At 36.5% G+C, this 20,773-nt stretch overlaps 1 protein-coding gene across 1 annotated transcript in view; it reads left to right on the top strand.

Annotated features, from left to right (window-relative positions):
* Positions 1-20,773, top strand: part of LOC128501557 (sodium channel protein type 2 subunit alpha-like) — a 57,593-nt gene that overhangs the window by 6,570 nt on the left and 30,250 nt on the right. Inside the window, 9 exon segments of the mRNA XM_053471086.1 lie at positions 6,190-6,504; positions 11,625-11,743; positions 14,335-14,424; positions 14,514-14,642; positions 16,055-16,146; positions 17,315-17,569; positions 18,540-18,603; positions 19,507-19,648; positions 20,427-20,633. Coding sequence (XP_053327061.1) covers positions 6,238-6,504; positions 11,625-11,743; positions 14,335-14,424; positions 14,514-14,642; positions 16,055-16,146; positions 17,315-17,569; positions 18,540-18,603; positions 19,507-19,648; positions 20,427-20,633 — 1,365 coding nt within the window. The 5' untranslated portion in view covers positions 6,190-6,237.

The following is a 20,773-nucleotide window of genomic DNA, read 5'->3' as shown; positions in this document are numbered from 1 at the left end:
ACTAAGGTAACAGAGGCATCCAGTGGGGTCAAGTAACGTGCATTACACAACCCCACGGTAGTAGCAGCAGCTTATACATAGGGTGCAAGCTGCATTAAAGATGAAAAGCTCTGTGGGCTAGGTAAAAAGGAGGCAGGGGAGCAGATGGGAGGGGGAAGAGAAGAAAGCATGCGAGAGAGAGGCATAGGAATATCAGCATATGGTGTTAGACGTGAGCTTAGGGTTAGAGGTCCCTGGGAGATGGGGGAGACAAAGAGTGTGTGTTTATGTATGGTGTTAGAGTGAGTGTGTGTGTTCATGTATGTTAGTGTGTTTTATTTAGAGGGCAGGGAGAGGCACCAAAGAAATACTGCACTTGGGACTCGGGAGCCACTAACCCTAGGCTCACCCCTGTTCGCACATAAAAGACTGCAAGCAATAATATTAATATATGTTCAGTGGGAGTTTGCAGCAACATGCTGGTTCAGCATTTCATGGGTTACTCACGATTTGGGTTAAAGCCAAATAAACTTTTTGGAGAGTCACAAAGCCCACACATGTCTCTTCTTCTTTCTTCACAAATTGAAGCACGATTTGTTTTAATTTATTTTTTATATTGTATTTGTTGTAGATTATTCTTTAAAGTGATAATTCTTTATTCCTTATGCTGAAACCTTTTCACAAAATAATCTCATAAAGTCTATTAGATATGCAAGACCAACACATGCTTTAAATATTTATAATTACATTTATTATATTTCATATTTAATGTATTTATCATGCCTTATTTACACACTGTAACATCATTTGATTCTCTCCTGGGTTTTATTGCCAGGAAAATCATGGAAAGATGTTCGAAAAGAAAGTAGGACGGATATATCCATCTCTATAGTCTGCTCAAAGACCTTCTCAGATAAAGTTTTTTTTCTTTAGATCTTGCCCATACTTTGATTTGTCCACTGCTGCCTTCATACTGGTCCAGTGTAACAGTAATTGCTTGGATAACTATGTGATCTATTCAGTTTATGGCAAAATGAAAGAATGGCTATTAGGCAACACGTAACTTGTATAGAACACACATATTTTAGCATTATGCATTTCTCAACATGCATTCAATTTTTGTTTTGTCCTAGTAGCCTTTGAAATTGTTCTGGAAGTGTATTATATTTTATTTAGTCTACTTACTACTAATGGAAAGACTAGATTGATAATTGATATATCACAGACAAATACCGTATATCTGGGCTGCCACATGTGATTGTAGGTCAATATATATTGCAAAAATACAATGTATCCTTAAATCAGGTAAGAAGCTGATTTTTTGTTCTATTTTTGATCCCCTAGCACAATGTGGTAGCTGAGATCAAAAGCTTTTTTATGAAAAGATATTCCGGTCAGGGGCGTACCTAGAGTATTTGGCACCCGGGGCGGATCCTGTAAGTGGCACCCCCCCCCCAAATGTAAAGACATCTACAAAATTATGTTGGCAAGAATATTTATTGCACCAATTTGTAAACTGTATGTCAACTGTAAACAACAAGAAATCTGAAAAAATAAATTAATAACTTATAAGTAAAATAAATATGTTTAAATAACATTTACTGAACATATAATAGTGCTTTCTTTAATAACCCCCCCAAAAAAACAACAAACACAACAAGTTTCTAAGAAGACCTAACAAATGAGTGACAAACATTACAAATTAAGTACTGGCTAAGCAGCTAAAGACACTATAAACTAAAAAAAATTCTGATATTATAATCAGGAGTCACCATAACATTGTTCTCTTTTTATTTAAGCATTTGCATATATAGTGGTGTTGCCATGTCGACTCATGATTATATATACCATATGAACCAGACACTGACTGTGGTATAGCATGACACCTATCACTATATACTGAGCCAGGCAGTGACGGTGGTACAGCATAATGCCTATCACTCTATACTGAGACAGACATTGACGGTGGTGCAGCTTAAGTAATTTCATTATATATTGAGGCAAACATTACAGTGAAACAGCATAACTCCTATCACTATACACTGAGCCAGATACTACAGTGGAACAGCATAACACCTATCACTATAACTGAGCCAGATATTGATGGTGGTACAGCATAACCGCTATCTTTATATACTGAGCTAGACACTTATAGTAGTACAACATAACTATCATTATACACTGAGGCAGACATTGACAGTTGTGCAGCACAACTGCTATCATTATATACTGAGACACGCGCTGACAGTAGTACAACATAACTTTTTCCATTATATACTGAGGCACGCGCTGACGGTGGTACAACATAACTGTTAATATATACTGAGGCCCACATTGCCGGTGATACAGGATAACACCTATCACTTTATAGTGAGCACACATTGACGGTGGGGCAGCGTAATCCATATCACTATACATTGAGCCTGACATTTACAATAATGCAGCATAACCCATATCACTATATACAAAGCCATTGATGTGGTGTAGGCCTACCACTTCAGTGTCTGGCTTAGTATATAGTGGTAGGGGTTATGCTGCATTATTGTAAATGTCTAGATCGATGTATAGTGATAGGGATTATGTTGTACTGCCCTCAACTGCAGATCAGGGGAAGACTGTGAGAGTCAGTACAGCCTTCCCTTCTTCTGACTGCACCGTGACATTGGGAGGTCCTCTCCCCGTAATCATCCCCAAAGTCCATTTGTCCCCTACGTCACTAAACCACAACTCTCTTTTAATTACTCCCTGTAGTTCAGGTATAGATCAAATAAACAACACATGGAAACAGCACGTGCAACTGAATAAGACATAAATATCCTGTATTTACAGGTATACATAAATAATGTATGGAAACATAGCATTGCAGGTATAAATCAACAGAACACACAAACCCAGCACTGCAGGTATAGATCAACTGGAAATCACTCAGCACTGAAGGTATAGATCAAATAAACAACACATGGAAACAGCACCCCAGGTATTGATCAACTGAATAAGACATACAAATCCTGTATTTGCTGGTAAACATAAATAATGTATAGAAACATAGCATAGCAGATATAGACCAACACATTAACATACAAACCCAGCTTTTCAGGTATTGATCAATTGGAATTCACATAGAAACTCAGCATTAAAGTTATAGATAAAACACCCTAAATTACAGGCATAGATCACAGATTGCACACCCCAAAGCCAGCGTCCACATTGCCCACATAGAACCTGACCAGCACCCTGCGGTGGGGGTGCAAGGCCTCTGTCTCCCAGCTCTGACACTGTACGGAACAGTATAGAGTGATGGGAGTTATGATGTACTTTAGAGCATAATTATAATGAAAAAGACATTGGAAATGGTACAGCATAACACCCATCACTCTCACACATTTACCAATCAACACTTACCAATCCACAGATTCCACACATACCACTCCACAGATTCCACACATACCACTCCACAGATTCCACACATACCAATCCACAGATTCCACACATACCAATCCACACATTCCACACATACCACACATACCAATCCACAGATTCCACACATACCAATCCACACATACCAATCCACAGATTCCACACATACCAATCCACACATACCAATCCACAGATTCCACACATACCAATCCACAGATTCCACACATACCAATCCACACATACCAATCCAGATTCCACACATACTAATCCACACATACCAATCCACAGATTCCACACATACCAATCCACTCTCACTGTCACTCAGTCTTAATGAATGATTTCCTACCTTCTTTTCTACTTACAGCAGTCTTCCTCTTCGCTCCTCTTCTTCTGTCTTCTTCCGGGTCAGAGGGCACTGTGGGCGCGGCTTCAGTGCCGCCGGGGTTTGTTGTCAGATCCCGGCGGCACTGAAGCCGCGCCCACAGTGCCCTCTGCACAGCAGCAGTTGCCGCGCGGATCGCAAGGGAGCAGAATCGGAGGTCTTTAACAGACCTCCGGCTCCCTTGAGTTATTTTAAGCCGGTTCAGGGGAACCGGCTTAAAATCACTCAAGGGAGCCGGAGGTCTGTTAAAGACCTCCGATACCGCTCTCTTGCGAGCCTTTCCTCCAGCGGCGGACATTACTGTCCGTCTCTGGAGGGGTGCCGGGTGCCGGCAAGTTGGCACCCCCCTGATGAGCGGCACCCGGTGCGGACCGCCCCCCCCCCGCCCCCCGCTAGGTACGCTGCTGATTCCGGTAATATTGTTCACGTATTAAATTTCCCTGCGTTGAACCATGTCAAGCCCTAGTGAGGTTTTCCAGGAGGCATTCGAGAGAGTAACAAAGTAACAAATGAGATGAAAGCATGGAGCATAATACAAAGTAAAATACACACACTCTTTACATTAATCGATATAGCATAAACACCATCTGGGTTCTATTCACAAAGCTTCAAGTTGTGTTGAGTGGCTAGTGAAAGGACTCAGAGATTCATTCTATTGCAGAAGAGTTCACCTTCATCAATGTAAACGAAATCTTTGGTTATCTAGATCAGGAATCCTGGTGTTGTTTAACCGCAGGGGGATTCTTTCTGAAACATTAAAGGGGCGCTCCAACACTAATTCATGTAAAATGCATTTTGGAGTCCATTTTGTGTATACTAAAATGCATGTTACTGCATGCAAATTGGTGCATGCATTCTTTACTTATTGGAGTTAATGCGACTTTTGGCTCACTTTCTTTCTCTTCTTCTGAACAAAAGTCTGTATTCTGCAGCACTGCCATTGAAATTAAGCAGCAACAGGCAAATTGCACATATCATATTTCAATATTGATGCGTAACCAGTATACATGCGATTGACTGCTGCGACTTACCTCCCATTGACTTCAATGGGCGTGCAACAGTACTTAAATACTTTATGTACTTAAGTACACTACTTGCCTTAAGTACACTGCTTGCCTTAAGTACACTACTTGTCTTCAGAAGAGGTGGCTGTGGTGGGGGGGTAGACAAAAGTCTTTTTTTCTAACACCAATAAAAAAGAATGCATGCCTTGATTTGCATGCAGTAAAATGCATTGGAGTCCATGGAAACATTAATTGTGTATCTTTGTTCTCGTTTGTACCATCCTTTACTATGTAATTAACACATTAATGTTAGATAGATTAAGTAGTAGCTATTGCAGATCAGCCTTTTTGTGAAAATGGTAGTAAAGCCATAGCCATAACAAATTAGCGCAACTGAACTATTCAGAGGCATTAGACGGATACCAACCGGGTAAGAATCGTCAGTGTTTTTCCATACAAATGTTGGAGCTAGGCTGCACCACAGCTATGGCAGCAAAAATATGACAATTTAACAGGTTAGTGCATGTGTCGCTAACCTGCCATTTCTATAAACACATTTCTATTACTGTGAGAGAGATTTAGGGTTGTGGCACTGTACGCACATAGATTCATAGACCTTCCAGTCTATGTATATACAGTATATGTAGATATATTTTTTTATTAGCTTGGGACAATTAGAACATACAGCCATGGAACATCAGTAAATAATCCCCCCCCCCTCGCTATTTCTAATAATTATATTCCCTTTCATGTAAAGTAGCCCAGAGACATTTCTAAAAAAAAAAAAAATAAGGGAAAACTTTTTAGGCCTTTCTGTTGGCTCCTTTGATTTATTAAACGTAGTCTCTAGAGAATTGTGTTAACCCTTAACATGCTTTATTTTTGGCTGTTCGTTTAATTTGATCTCTTGTGGATAAACTATACGCATGTATTTTATATTGTGCTTACTACATAAATTGTGCCAGAAAGCTTATATAATGGATAACAAATGAAATAGTGGAATATACAGGTAAATGGTAACATAGGAAAAGATGATATGAAAAATAGGATAACTGGGTAAATTAAGACCTCACAGTTTCAAAAGTATGTCTAAATTGAGTCAAATGGAAGCAGTCTTTTTAGTCGCAGACTAACACAATAGAACCGTTGCTTTTAACATGTATAAGCACAAAATATTTGATACATACAATACTTCACGACATTTCAAACAGCCCAGAAAGAACCCCTACCCTTAAGTAGTATGGCTACGGGAAGCCCAATACCAAAAAGAGACTGTTCTAAACAGGGACATTTTTAGGCCTGAATGTCAAAAGTAAGATTAGAGAGGCAGGAAACAAATGTTGTTTTATCTAGAGGCCATATTTGAAATATCATACATTTTACATGGTTTTCTCTTTCTTTTTATAGCACTTTCGTATATAAGAGGCTGATTGGTAATTAGTGCAGGATGAGAAGATGGAGCAGCCACTTATACCCCCACCAGGACCTGACAGTCTACGTCTCTTCACAAGAGAATCTCTTGCTGCTATCGAAAAACGTATCGCAGAAGAAAAAGCAAAGAAGCCACCAAAGGATCGCCGAGATGATGATGATGAAAACGGGCCCAAGCCAAATTCGGACTTGGAAGCAGGCAAAAGTTTGCCATTTATATATGGAGACCTACCATCCGAAATGGTGTCAGAACCCATGGAAGACCTCGACCCATATTACAGCAACAAAAAGGTAAGTCTGATTTTGTTTATATATATAAATTTATGGCATGTCAGTAATATGGCTCATGGACTGGATTTATTCAGGGACTGTATGAAAGTAGGAAGAGTTTTCACAAATAATGGACTAAGCTGCTTTTTGTAGGATGTATACAGTTACAGAATGGAATTGTGTATACATTTATACATCCCACCTACCGAGTGTCAGCATTTTAAATGTATTGGTGAGCAAAACGTGAAATGTGTATATTTTGTGGAAAAATTGCTGATGCGGTCAAACGTACACAAGCATTCCCCCTAGTGAATGGGACAGTTTGTCAACCCTTGCTTTTAATCAGAGGGTCACCTGTAATCCGGTTGGTGTGTTATGTCACGTCAACCTCATAAATATAGTGTATATATTAGATATAAGTACAAGATGGTTTTATAGAATCTTGTTTTAATATTTTGTTTATAGAAAGGCAGTTTTTGTAGCTTTTGCTTGAATTTGAAGTTAGCATGCTCCATTTCCTTTAAAATCTTGAGTAATGGAGGAGAGAGGAATTACTTATACATCGTCATTGAATGGGTTAAGTAGAAATAATTTATACTTTCTACTAATGTGTATATGAGAAATAAAACAAATGTAAGATTGTAAGGAGACAAAAGCTTTAACTTTTCGAGCACTGGAGGTCCAGCTCTTTTTTTTTTTACTGGGAGGTGAGGCCAATTTTAGCAGTTTGATACAATTATATTTTGGTGACAATGAATCTTTTTCAGTTCAAGTTAAAGTTGGTCTATTGTCCCTGACTCCCCCCTCTAAAGAACACATCCGAACACATCTCTTGACACCACAAAGATTTTAAGGGATCACTCAGCGATTGTGCAGTTATGCGCTTGTGAAGGCTTGAGTGTCATTTAAGCTATTCATAAATCTCTAGCTTAAGACAAACTGTGCATTATATCATATGATATAATGCTATTAATGAAAAAAGTATAAAACAGTTTTTCAATTTATTTTCTCTGTATATGTAAGGGATAATTTTCTTAAAATGTCTGGCCACTTAGTAAATGTCTCACAAACACACACACACATACATTATATATATATATATATATATATATATATATATATATACACATATACTGCCAACAGTTACTATGGTAACCGACAGTTACACTAAGTCTTTGCAAAGGGGTCATGACAATTAACGGTGCATCTCTGTAAAATGCCCTGGATAACTTTAAAGTGGTAAATTTAATGAAAAATAAATACACAAATTAAGGCTGACTTTTTAGGCCTCTCTTCGGTTATCTTAGAAGTGGGAGTTCACCTCTTTGGTCTTCTTAGTTATGCCATCCTATTTATGCCACAGTATTTCAAATACATTTAGAATTCTGTAGCTTTTCTTAAAAAAAAAAAGCTGAGTAGCTGGCGACCCAACCTATTTCTCATGTTCCATGAACTATAGGTAAGTATGAAAACATCTCTCATGATTAGTAAGCCCTACCACTCTCTAGAATCATAACTCACACTTACTGGACAACTAGGCTAATATCCCACAACAATTGAACAGAAACCCATTAATGGTCCCTAAAAAAGAGCTACTGCTAATCAGAGATACATTTTCAAATTCTGTTTTAATCTACAGAGATGTTTTGCAGTTATTGAAATATCCTAGAATTACATTGCATGAAAAAAGATAGTACATCCTCTTTGAATTATATGGTTTTATATATCTGGACATAATGACAATGATCTGTTCCTTAGCAGGTTTACAATACAATGACAATAATGTCATGATTTAATCAACAAAAATAAAACCAAAATGGAGAAGCCATGTGTGAAAAACTAAGTGCACATTACAGTAGCTTGTAGAACCACCTTTAGCAGCAATTACTTGAAGCAATCTTTTCTGTATGGCTTTATCAGTCTCTCACATCATTGTGAAGGAACTTTGGCCCACTCTTCTTTACAACATTGCGTCAGTTCATTGAGGTTTGCAGGCATTTGTTTATGCACAGCTCTCTTAAGGTCCCGCCATAGCATTTCAATCGGGTTGAGGTCTGGACTTTCACTGGGCCATTGCAACACCTTGATTTTCTTCTTTTATCAGTCATTCTGTTGTAGATTTGCTTGTGTGCGGAGGACCATTGTTCTGTTGCATGACTCAATTTCGTCCAAGCTTTAGCTGTCAGACGAAATTGAGCTGGCCTCACATTTGACTCTAGTCAACTCCTGCGGCTGCAAAACACACCCAAATCATGCATTGTGCTGATATGCTGTGTTTGGTTTTCACCAAACATGGCGCTGTGCATTATGGCCAAATCTCTCTACTTTGGCCTTGTCTGTCCAAAGGACATTGTTCCAGAAGTCTTGTGGTTTGTTCAGATGCTGCTTTACAAACCTAAGCCGTGCTACCATGTTCTTTTTAGAGAGAAGAGGCTTTCATCTGGCAACCCTTCTAAAAAACCATACTTGTTCAGTCTTCTTCTAATTGTACTGTCATGAACTTTAACATGCTAACTGAGACCTGTAACGTCTCAATTTATGGACTTTTTTGTAGATTCTCTGAGCATTCCATGGTCTGACCTTGGGGTGAATTTTCTGGGATGTCCACTCCTGGGAAGATTAGCAAATGTTTTCCACTTTTGAGTAATCTTTCACACAATTTATGGACTTTAAACTGTTTGGAAATGGCCTTATAACCATTCCCAGATTGATGGGCAGCACAAATTGCTTCTCTAAGATCATTGCTGATGTCCTTGGCATTGCGTTAACACACACCTGAATTCTCCAGACCAGTACACTGCTAAAATTTCAGTTTTTATAGAGGTGGTCACATTTCCTGATGATCAGTTAATCAAGGGCATTTGATTAGCAGCACATGTCTGCTACTAATCAACTTAATTCTTATGGAAGCAATAAGGGTGTATTTAGTTTTTCACACATAGCTTCTCCATTTCGGCTTTATTTTTGTTGAATAAATCATGACACGGTGTAATATGGCATTTGTTGTTGTTCATCTGAGGTTGTATTTACCTAATTTGTAGAGCTGCTTAGGAACAGATGATTGTTTGTATGACCTGATATGTAAAATCATAGAATTCAAAGACAGTGTACATTCTTTTTCACACAACATGGAATCTGGTGAGGTTTCCCTTTAGGGGAGAGTCATCTCTTTTTTGTTTAAGCATTGGAGCCATTGGAACGATGAGTATGGGTCCAAAGTGGGTTATATTTCACAGAAAATTAGCAGTAAAAGGTGTGTCTTTCCCTTGCCTGTGTTTTTAGCAGGTGCGAGTAACACATTTGCTAGGTTACACGTTGTTTTCAAAAGGATTAAAAGGTTACTTGTACTTTGCATGCATGATATTTTGCCTGCTGTACAGATTGCTGGTCATCCTTACATAAACAAATGCTGACACAGCTTCTTCAGCTTTTGTCATTCATATATTCTTTGTCATGCTCAGCAAATCCATGTAGCGACGCAGTGCACAAAAACTACATAGATAACATTTTCTTAGAAGACGCTGATATGGCGTGTGATCTCGCACAATGTACTGAGATGTAATTTGGATAGCATTTGAACTAATACTTTAGCTTAAAAGCATACTTTACATCAGAAAAAAACTATATCTCTATGGATTTGGTACAATAATTGACTTATAATTTTAATAAAAGATTTGTGATCTGGGTTTAAGAGTCTTACACTCAAGAAACAGAAGGTTAGTGCTTGGTGCAAGCTTGGTGTAGTACATTCTGGGTGAGGGTGACCAGCTGTTTCCGTTAACCAGGGACATATCTAAATAATGCATCCTGCTCGGTAGCAACGATTTCTGCAATATAGATTTTCCATATGTCTCTCCGGTTATAGGGGAAATCAATTCTTAAGACATTCCCCACAATGTAAGGTAACAAAACAAGCTCTTTGTGAAATTCCTGGCAATAATGCCGAACTATTAAAAACCTTGTGTGCAGATTCAGTTTAAAAGGCGTCTACTCCCTGCAGCTGTATTTTTGTAATTTTCCAGTATGACAGCTTAAGATTTTTACAACCTAAGGCAAAATAGTAGACTTCTGATAAAACAATTGAATATATATTTGATATGCATCAAACCGGGGGCTGACCACATAGAACTTATAAAACAGGAAAAAATGAATTACAAGCTAAGTTAATATTTTTTTATTAGAAGCTACATATGAGCTTTTCAGTGGATACAAAAATAAGCAGACTAGATTAGCCAGCTAAGTAAAAATGTTTACCTGTATAAATTTGCTTTTGTGTTCTAATTCTTATAAATTGCCGCTGTGTATTCTTTGCACTCACACGGACATCTTTGACGCACTGAGCAACAATTTGTCTGCATTTTCTGCAAGATCCGAATTTTATCTTAAGTTACTGTATTTTAAATTATTTCAAATAATATCGGAAAAGAGATTTTGGTGCTTGGTAAACTAAACATAAACCCTTAAAACTTTGCAAGTTGATGATTAATTCACTAACCAACTGATATTGATAATATAATCATATTATAGGCACCATTGTTAAAAGAGGTGGGCTAGTAACATTTAACCTTTGATAATGGCCTGTCAAGTGGCCCCATAAAAAATAGCTTTGACAGATTGTGTTCTCAGTGTGCACTAGCCTGTCCAGTCCAAAATAGATTTGTAGAAAAGGAATCTATAAGAAAACCATTAAAAAAATGTACAGAATACATAGAGTCATCGTGTAAATGTTACCTAAAGTCTTACTTAAGACACCCTAATGGCCACATATAGAACTGCAAATAAATAATGTTTTAGGTAGGGCTTATTCATCCCCTGTTGCAAAGAGTTCATTACTGTGCTGTAAAGATCTTGGGAATCATTATAGGCTAAGGGGGTACTTCCAAAAGTTTACATTTTACATAATGTATAATAATTAATAATTACATTTTGAAGAATATCATTAATAAATAGAAATGTTTATGTTACGTATACTTAACAAACCATTTCTGTCTGCAGTCGAAAATCAACATAGAAGGGATACTCTAAAGCTAAAGTAGTTTATTTGACCGGGCAAAACATATACTCTTCGTAGCCATGATATATAATATAGTGTTTGTAGTAATGCATATTTACTAACATATTTTTCTTCTGTTTTCTTCTAGACCTTTATAGTATTGAATAGAGGGAAGGCAATCTTCCGCTTCAGTGCCACATCTGCCTTGTACATTTTAACTCCTTTCAACCCTCTTAGAAAAATATCTATAAAGATTTTGGTACATTCATATCCTTTTATATGTTCAAATAATTGAATTATGCTTTTCTTAATATTCTAATGCTATCATCGTTTATTGAAGACAACCGTGACATGTAGGTTCCCACTTTTCCACTCTTTTCCATGTAGACTTAGTGGGGCCTTCCTACACTTTATACCCTTGCCCCATCCCACGTTAAATATATGTCAGGTGTGGATAAATAAGGTGTATTCCAGACCACGGACCCACCAGTGATTCTGATGATAGTCAAAAAAGTTCCAAAAAACCAACAGCTCACATTTCTGTTTAGAAAGACGACATTGAACCTGGGATTATGGAATGATCGTGCATGCTCCATAGTTAGCCACTTCCACCAGTTTAGTATATATAAATGTTTTAAGCTGGTTAGAATAGCTAGAGGTTATGTTGAAGCAAGACGTTTCATGCTGGAATATATTAGATTTACAGAAGAAGAGACAGGAGATCTAAATGCAAAATATTGTATTGCTGATGTCTTAGAAGCTGCATTATTGTATCATAGGAGTGTTATCCACCAAAATAGGCAATTTTATGTTCTCTACTTAACATCAAGTTCTTTAAAAGATTTGCATTAACCTGTGATGCAGGGGCTGGATTGTCTCCTTTTCCAACTCCTATATTCTACAGTTGTTTACATCACATAAATATGGTACACTATGTCATACATCAGAACCGTCTGTTCCTTGTGGGCAGTGAGGATAATGGGCAGACTAGGAATCTCACAGGATCTCTCTTGATCAGCCAAATGAGCTATAAAAGCATATGTGCTTTTGGCATCATTTCCCACCTAGTCGCATTCCGATGTTCTGCCTCAGTTCATCATAAGAAGGTGAGATGAGTGCTTCTAGCCATGCGTTGTCCTCCTTTTGGCATGATGCCCAACCAAGGTGTGCTGGTTTGGGCAACTAGCTTCTTGTTCTCAGGAAATGCTTAATTATTACCCCCATTATGTTATCTCTTCATGTAGGTACATGTATATCATTTCTCAAGATACACTTTACAAATTAAATGTATTCGATAAATGCTGTCCACTAGCTCCCACAGAATGCAGCTTCCATGAGAGGTCCAATAAAACTAAACATGTCCAGAATACTTATACTAATTGACAAACAAAATAATAATCTATAAGTAGTTTGAATAAATCAATATAGTTAATATATCATATACAATATGAGTGATCAGTCTTTTTTCATTTGTTTAAACACTTTTAGTATTCTTACATATTAGAGATCATATTAACATTGCTTAGAATTACTTCCTAGCATTAAAAGGGTTGCACCTGTAGCAATTCCAGGTTCCCTGGAGCTGACATCAGAGTTTAGGTTAGAGACATGTATTTGTTTCTATGTATTTGTATTTATTTGCATGCTTTTTTGTCAAGGTCAACAATTCATATGGCATGCAAATATATCTCCTTCCTGTTTGCAGTCAGGGTGCCTGACATCTATACAAACGTAATCAAGGATGTCATTCATGTAAATCTTTCGGTACAATACAGTCTGCATATTTGTGCTTGTTTTATAAACAAAAAACGCAAATACTTTGTTTTATTGTAGATACTTTTTTTGTAGCTGAAAATAAATGCTATTCATACACTTTATTTTTACTGCCATATAACAGTTATAAAGTGAAACAAATACATATTACCTGTATTTGGCAATAGGTATGCTCCTCAAGAATGAAAAATATTGATTATCATAACATAGAATACACACATCAAATAGTTACATGCATACCGGATCTCAAGATTATACTTAGATTACACATACTAGTGTATGTTCCAGTCATTAAAATGACATGCACTTTTCTCTCTCTTTCCCTCTTTGTCCCCTTTCTTTCTTTCTTTCTTTCTTTCCCTTTTGACTTTCATTTGGTTTCTCTTTTCTTTTGCCTCACATCAAACACAATCCAGCAGACTCCACCTCTCACACAACACTCTGTGAGAGGTTTGCAATGGCAGCGAATTGAAATATGGAACTGTATTAGTTAATTAGTCCCTAAAGACTAAAATGGGTTGAGTTAAGTTGCTGTCACCTGTGCAGTAAAGTTCGCGATTTTCAGGTGAAAGACCATCCTAAAACAGTTTGAAACATGGTGTGCTTTTGCAAGACACTTCAGATTTCCAAGCACTGTCCTGGCAAGCTGCCGCAATGGGCTAATGGAGGTCTGTGCCATATGGCCATCTCAAGACTCTTTGCAGCAGAGGTGGCTCTTTTGGTAAGTGGAGTGGAAGGGCACACCAACACAGTGGCCCACATTTAGATACTTCAAATGTTAAGTATGCTATTGTCTGTCCAAAACAGGCTACTTATAAAACTCAAAAAAGGAGCATAGGCATCTGCAACCGCTGTGAAACTGCCACACAGTTTGGTCATGATGCCCTTATAGCATGTGGGATTGCTAGTACAACAGACAAAGTGAGAAGAACGCTTCTGGTAGTCCCTATAATCTGCATATTTGAGTAGAATGTGGGGCAGTTATCTACATATTTCCCTTGGTAGGCTCCATACGTTTTTTCCATTTTGATAATTTTGTGGTATACCATGGACTTCGTATGTTCTATTCCTTAACAACAATATACATTATTCAGCATGCTCATTATGTGCACTATTTTGACCAACTGTGTGTTCATGACAATGAGCAGCCCTCCCGAATGGACAAAGAATGTAGAGTAAGTCAATTTTAAACTCTGTTTAGACATTTCCGTTTAATGAATCATTAGCACAATCCAATGGAAAGTATTCTCGCTATTAACTACAGATACACCTTCACGGGAATTTATACCTTTGAATCTCTTATAAAAATCCTGGCCAGAGGTTTTTGCTTAGAAGATTTCACTTTTCTACGAGACCCATGGAACTGGCTGGATTTCAGTGTCATTGTCATGGCGTAAGTATTCTATGTATACTTTTAAGATAAAGTGAACATACTCAGCACTATTATATAGATTTTTTACGTATTGGCTTTATGAGGAAACTGAACTGCTATAGTGGCATTCTACTTAGGTATTATGGTGCACCCCAATGATCCCACTATAGTATTATAGAAAGTGAGTTATACAGTTCCGTTGGGTGTACTCCTATGGTTGACTGCCTACCATTCAACTTCCATAATCAAGCTACTGGAATGATAATTATAATACTAATTATATAGTATAGTTCCCATGATCATATAACACCCATATCCAAGGAGATCAAGAATACTACAGTTCATTTTGAGCAATGTCAGTTTAAGGCCACAGAGTAATTATAAGTATTTAATTAAAGACAGAACCTAATTATGAATTGACAATTAATTCTTCACTTTTCTGTACAGATGATCTATTCCTTATATAGGTAAGAAAAACAAGTGAATTTTGTGACACCTTTAATGGATAACTGAATTGCATTAGATTGCAAACTTATGAGTCTAAGTAGGTCTCTCTATTAGTAATATTACACTAACCAGTGTGATAGCTTCTAATAACATGGGTATATAGGTACTTCCGATTACCCATGTCGGTATAGCCCATAAACTACCTATATTTATACAGTCACTTAGTTGTCCCTCAGTGTATAATCATGCATGTATGTAAGTGCTCTGGCAGCTAAATGCATGATGTATATAGCGAACTGAAAATTAGAGATCGTACAACTTAGTTTCTTTTTTTGGTGGAAAAATTATATATCCAGAAATGTTTCCTCGTCATATAAAGGGTTACTAATGTTGCTTTTACTTTCATTGATATAATAAAGTACTTAAATTATATAAATTTTAGCTATCTATTCTAGCTTTTTATTCCATCTATCCGTATATCTATTCCATCATCTATCAATATCTATTTACTTATCTATCTTATCTATCTGTCTATCTTATCCTATCTATCTATCTATCTATCTATCTATCTATCTATCTATCTATCTATCTATCCACCCAACAAACCTTGTATTATCCAGGATAACCCAAAATATTTATCCTTATAGTACTATAGTATAGTAAAAATTCAGTTTATACCTGATTATAGCAGAGAAGAGACAAGATTCGGTTTCAACAGATCTCACAGGAATTGAGTAGGCTTCCTTGAGAAAAGGAAGGGTAGCCCATTAAGTCCCAAAATATGAGTCCCTGATTGGCTCGCAAATACTTTTGGTTGTGGTTTGATTAAGAAGCCGATACCACACCTTTAAATTTCTCTTCATTATTATATTTAATCTCACGGGCGAAACTTGGTTTAAAGTAAATCGTCACTATCATAATACCGAAAAAGGTCTGTCTTAAAGACCTAAGCAAATATCCTGAATAACTCTGATTTAATTCTACAGGTATGTAACAGAATTTGTAAACCTAGGCAATGTTTCAGCTCTTCGAACTTTCAGAGTATTGAGAGCTTTGAAAACTATTTCTGTAATTCCAGGTAAGAAGTAATTGATGTGAGGTGCTAGGTCCCTTGTACATCCAACTGTTTCTTTGTGTCTGTCATTGTGTTTGTGTGTGAACTCCCCTATTACAGATATGTGACAGAGTTTGTGGACCTGGGCAATGTCTCAGCATTGAGAACATTCAGAGTTCTCCGAGCATTGAAAACAATATCAGTCATTCCAGGTGAGAGCCAGGTTAAACACGTAGGCTGAATTTTTTTCCTTTTTTGTTTTTGCTCCATCTGCCTTTTTTTCACATTGTGAGCACAAAGCCTTGTTGCTTGCCATTGCAATGAAAAAAAATATAACAAATCAACTAAATAAAAAGCACAAATCCATAGGCAATCGCCTAATTTCCAACGGATTTTGTGCTTTTTAGCATTTTGAATATTTTCATTTTTTTTTTTTAAATCAGCCTTGGAGTTTAACGAATCCTTGCATGGAACATCACTATATATGCCCAGCCTGCGTGATGTTTGTTTTTGTTTTGATTAATTTTTTTTTTATGTTTCACATCAGACTAACCTAAATGTGTATAGCCTTTTTTTTCTGGTTATTAATCCACGGGAATTCCTTTCATCCCAGACAATGCTTCGTGTTATTAATTCATGCTGAATCAATTAACCATCTTCGCTATAATGCAAAAAAAAAAATGTACTTAAAAAAAAAACTACACAGTATAATGTAACAACAGCATGGGCATTGCATGGGAGGTTAATTATTGTTTAAATATATGATTGGCATTTATGAAATGGATGCAGTTTTATAATATACATAACATTTTATAACTCTATCCACCTGCCGTGATGGAACTATAACTGTATGTTATAAAATTGTCACCAAAAAGTTTATGGTATATAGATGCAATTATTTATGCAACTGCTATGAGTATGAAGAATACTTCACGTATGGCATGAAGAGCAAGATAACTTGTTTTCCTATAAAACAAGTGTTTTTTTTTTCAATTTTAGGCCTTCATTTTCATATAATTTTATTGAATAACCAATCGTTATTCTGTCATTTCCGCCACCTGCTAATTTTCCATCAGATACAACGATATCACTGACATGAATGTTTATTTAGGCTTATGCATGGTTAACATACTTCTTATGTGAAAGTAAAGTCCTCTAATAACATTGAGTAACACGTGTCCATTTTCCCTAGGGCTGAAGACCATTGTTGGGGCGCTTATTCAGTCGGTTAAGAAGCTTTCAGACGTCATGATTCTCACAGTGTTCTGTCTGAGTGTATTTGCACTAATAGGGCTACAACTTTTCATGGGACACTTAAGAAACAAATGCGTGAGGTGGCCCCCAGACTACGAAGCAAATATTACTTCCTATTTTAATGATAGTGCTGGTATCTTTATAAATGTAACATTAAATCCGTTTGACAAAGCAGAGTACATCCTGCAGGATAGTAAGTATTTTTCTTAAATTCCACATGTACTTTATACTTTTATTCTTGTTGTTATGAACAGTCATAATAGTGCTACAGAATCTGCGGGCGCTTTATAAATAAAATGTATTTTAATGTCTAATCCAACCTGCCTTCTTGAAAACAGATTGGCACGAGAGGCACCTTGAACAAGAAGCATACTGAATATGAAATATGTGTTTTTTAATGCTTGGTGGTTTAGTAGTTAATTCACTTTTCTACTTTTTTAATTATAATCCAATTCCGTCTGAACAAACCAGAGAGAATAATTATAAACAGGGGTGTGGTATATGCATTATTATTTTTGTATAAGTATAAGTGTTTTACTATTATTTTATTTATATTAGTATTTAAGTATATTTTTTATATTTTTTTAAGTATACCTTTGCGTCTAAGGCCAGGTCTCTACCATAAAGGTTGTTGAAAACTAATGTGTTTCTATTCCCCACATTTATATATTATATATTATATTATATATTAAGGGAATTTTCTAACTGTTATTGTATTATATAGTCCAATTAATAATAAACATATCTCATTACTCATATTAGACCACTGCACTAATAACTACTCATTTTGCTACTTTCTATTTTGCTGCATATGAAATCTTCAACGATCTAAAAAATAATTATTATCAAAATAATAGTTCATACAAAAAATATATGTGTGGTTAGCTTTTTGGCACAGATGCTTCGCTAACCTAAGATATCAAGCTGTTTTTCTGAAAAACAACCAGAAAAAATATGTTGACTTCAAAAGTACTAATACCATGATGCTAATTGATGAAGTAACTCTTCATGTACTTGAATGTTATCAATGTATCCTATACTGCGATGTAATAACACCTTTCCCATATGATGACTTGCATCGTCAGCTTTCTGCTTATTTTGCATGCAAAAAAATGACACGATATATTTATTACTCTTTTTATTTTTTTTGCTTTTCTAAACAGAGAATTTTTATTTTTTGGATGGGCAGAGGGATGCCCTTCTGTGTGGTAACAGCTCAGATGCAGGGTAAGTGAAAAAAAATAACATTTTATTATTAGCAAAAATGTTGTACTGACCCATTGTTGGTGGTAATCCTGTTGCCCTGTTACACTGGCAGATTGGTCTAAAATGTTACTTCTGTACTGCCAAGCCTGCCAATTACAGACATAGCCCCGCCCACACAACCCCGCCCTCTATTGAAGCCACTCCAGGAAGTCTGCCCAGGGAAGTTCCTGTCTATAGTCATCTGCGGAGAGACAAAGTGCTTAGGGTTCTGAAATAAAGACACTGAGAATGTTGTAATACAGTAAAGCCGCGTGACCAAACTGTGTCTAAAAAGAAAATGGCCGGTTTTGACGTTTAGCACTGATAGAGCTGTGATTTGCTGATCTGACATAACTGATTAATATGGACTGTATTTATAACAATAAGTCTATTACAAACATTCTAAAATGTCTGTTATTATATAAGTATAATGTTGTATGACAGCATTCTATTGAGTTATTTTTTAATTCTGTAATTATTTTGTGATTTTTTTTTTACACTATTCCTTTTTGAACATTGGGTTAAGAACCGCTAATTTTACCAGCTAAGCTAATTGGCAAGGTCTGCTTATATGGCTTAAATATATAATGGCAGTATAGCTTGCTACATTAAATAGCCTACTTACTTTAGAGATGGCTGACCTATATCCCAATAAGTGGTAAATTGTTTCATAATTATTATCCAGGGGATATATCTTATCCCTAAATTATGGTTCCTATTTACAAAAGAGTGGAAAGCTTTTATGTTCAATTATATTGGCTCTGTGTTGCAAATATCCCTTTTTGTAAGTTAAGTGGCTATTTGTAGTGTATTTGGAATAACAAAAAAATCAAGGAGCGTATAATTTACACCATATTTCATGTTTCTTTTTTTTTTAATACATAGTCAATGCCCAAAAGGATATGTGTGTATGAAAACTGGACGAAATCCAAATTATGGTTACACAAGCTTTGACTCATTTGGCTGGGCTTTCCTGTCTCTTTTTCGACTAATGACTCAAGATTATTGGGAAAATCTTTACCAACTGGTGAGCATATGTTGTTGTGGATAAATATATTTTTAACCGAATGACATATTTGACTGATAGCCTGTGTATACTTGAGTTAAACATATGCACAGAAGAAGAACAGATCAGATGCAAGAAGGGAGTAGGATGGAGCAGATATACAGTATGATGTAGGGGAAAGAAATAGGCAAAGGAACAAGAAAGGAGATTTAAGATAGAAAGTCTGCATCCATCAAACAGTCATATTGATCCATCCAGGGGGTTTCTCTATCTGTCTTAAGTGATAAATGATCTCCTATGGGAGTCGACTGCCTTAAGATTACAAAAGCAAATGGAAAATTTTCCCTGTTTACCCAGTACAGTTTCCCTTCTTCACGTGTTTCTTCATCTTGCACATCCCTACATTGAGCGGTTTTGTTAAAGATTAATCCTGAAAGATTCATACGGTTGTGTAGCAGCAATATACACAATATACAGTACAATGAAAGGCAATGATGGACTAAATACAAAGTTGTAAAGTAGACCATGAGAGCCTCAGCCCTTTCCTGACACTCGGAAACAGACAGTTTAATACTATGTATACTGGTAATTTTGCTTGCATAAAAATCTTTTTTTATGTTAGTTTTTTTTAATTCTAAGTGTTCCAGGTGCAACCATAATAAATATACATATAAACTGTATATATATATATATTAAAAATAAAGTGAAAAGAAAAAAGTTATCTTCATATATTCTGCTGCAAATAAAAGAAATCTATAAAAAAGACAAAAATAAAAATGCAAGAATGCTTTTCCCGCAGACCCTAAGAGCTGCCGGTAAAACCTACATGATCTTTTTCGTGTTGGTGATTTTCTTGGGCTCCTTCTACTTGGTCAACTTGATTCTGGCTGTGGTTGCCATGGCTTATGAAGAACAAAACCAGGCAACGCTGGAGGAAGCTGAACAGAAGGAAGCAGAATTCCAGCAGATGCTGGAACAACTGAGAAAACATCAGGAAGATATCCAGGTGGTGCAAACTTTAATGAGCTATCTGAATTATCTGAATGTTGTCACAAGCAATGCAGAAATTCAATTAGGTAGAGAGGTCTCCTAACATTATGGGGCACAACTGCTGTTAGGGACAGTGGGTTTGTTCAGTTCAACATG

Source organism: Spea bombifrons, chromosome 7 (genome assembly GCF_027358695.1).
Source record: "Spea bombifrons isolate aSpeBom1 chromosome 7, aSpeBom1.2.pri, whole genome shotgun sequence".
In the NCBI taxonomy this organism is placed as follows: Eukaryota; Metazoa; Chordata; class Amphibia; order Anura; family Pelobatidae; genus Spea; species Spea bombifrons.
The sequence above is the reverse complement of the archived record's forward strand: the minus strand, read 5'-3'. Positions and strand labels throughout refer to the sequence as shown.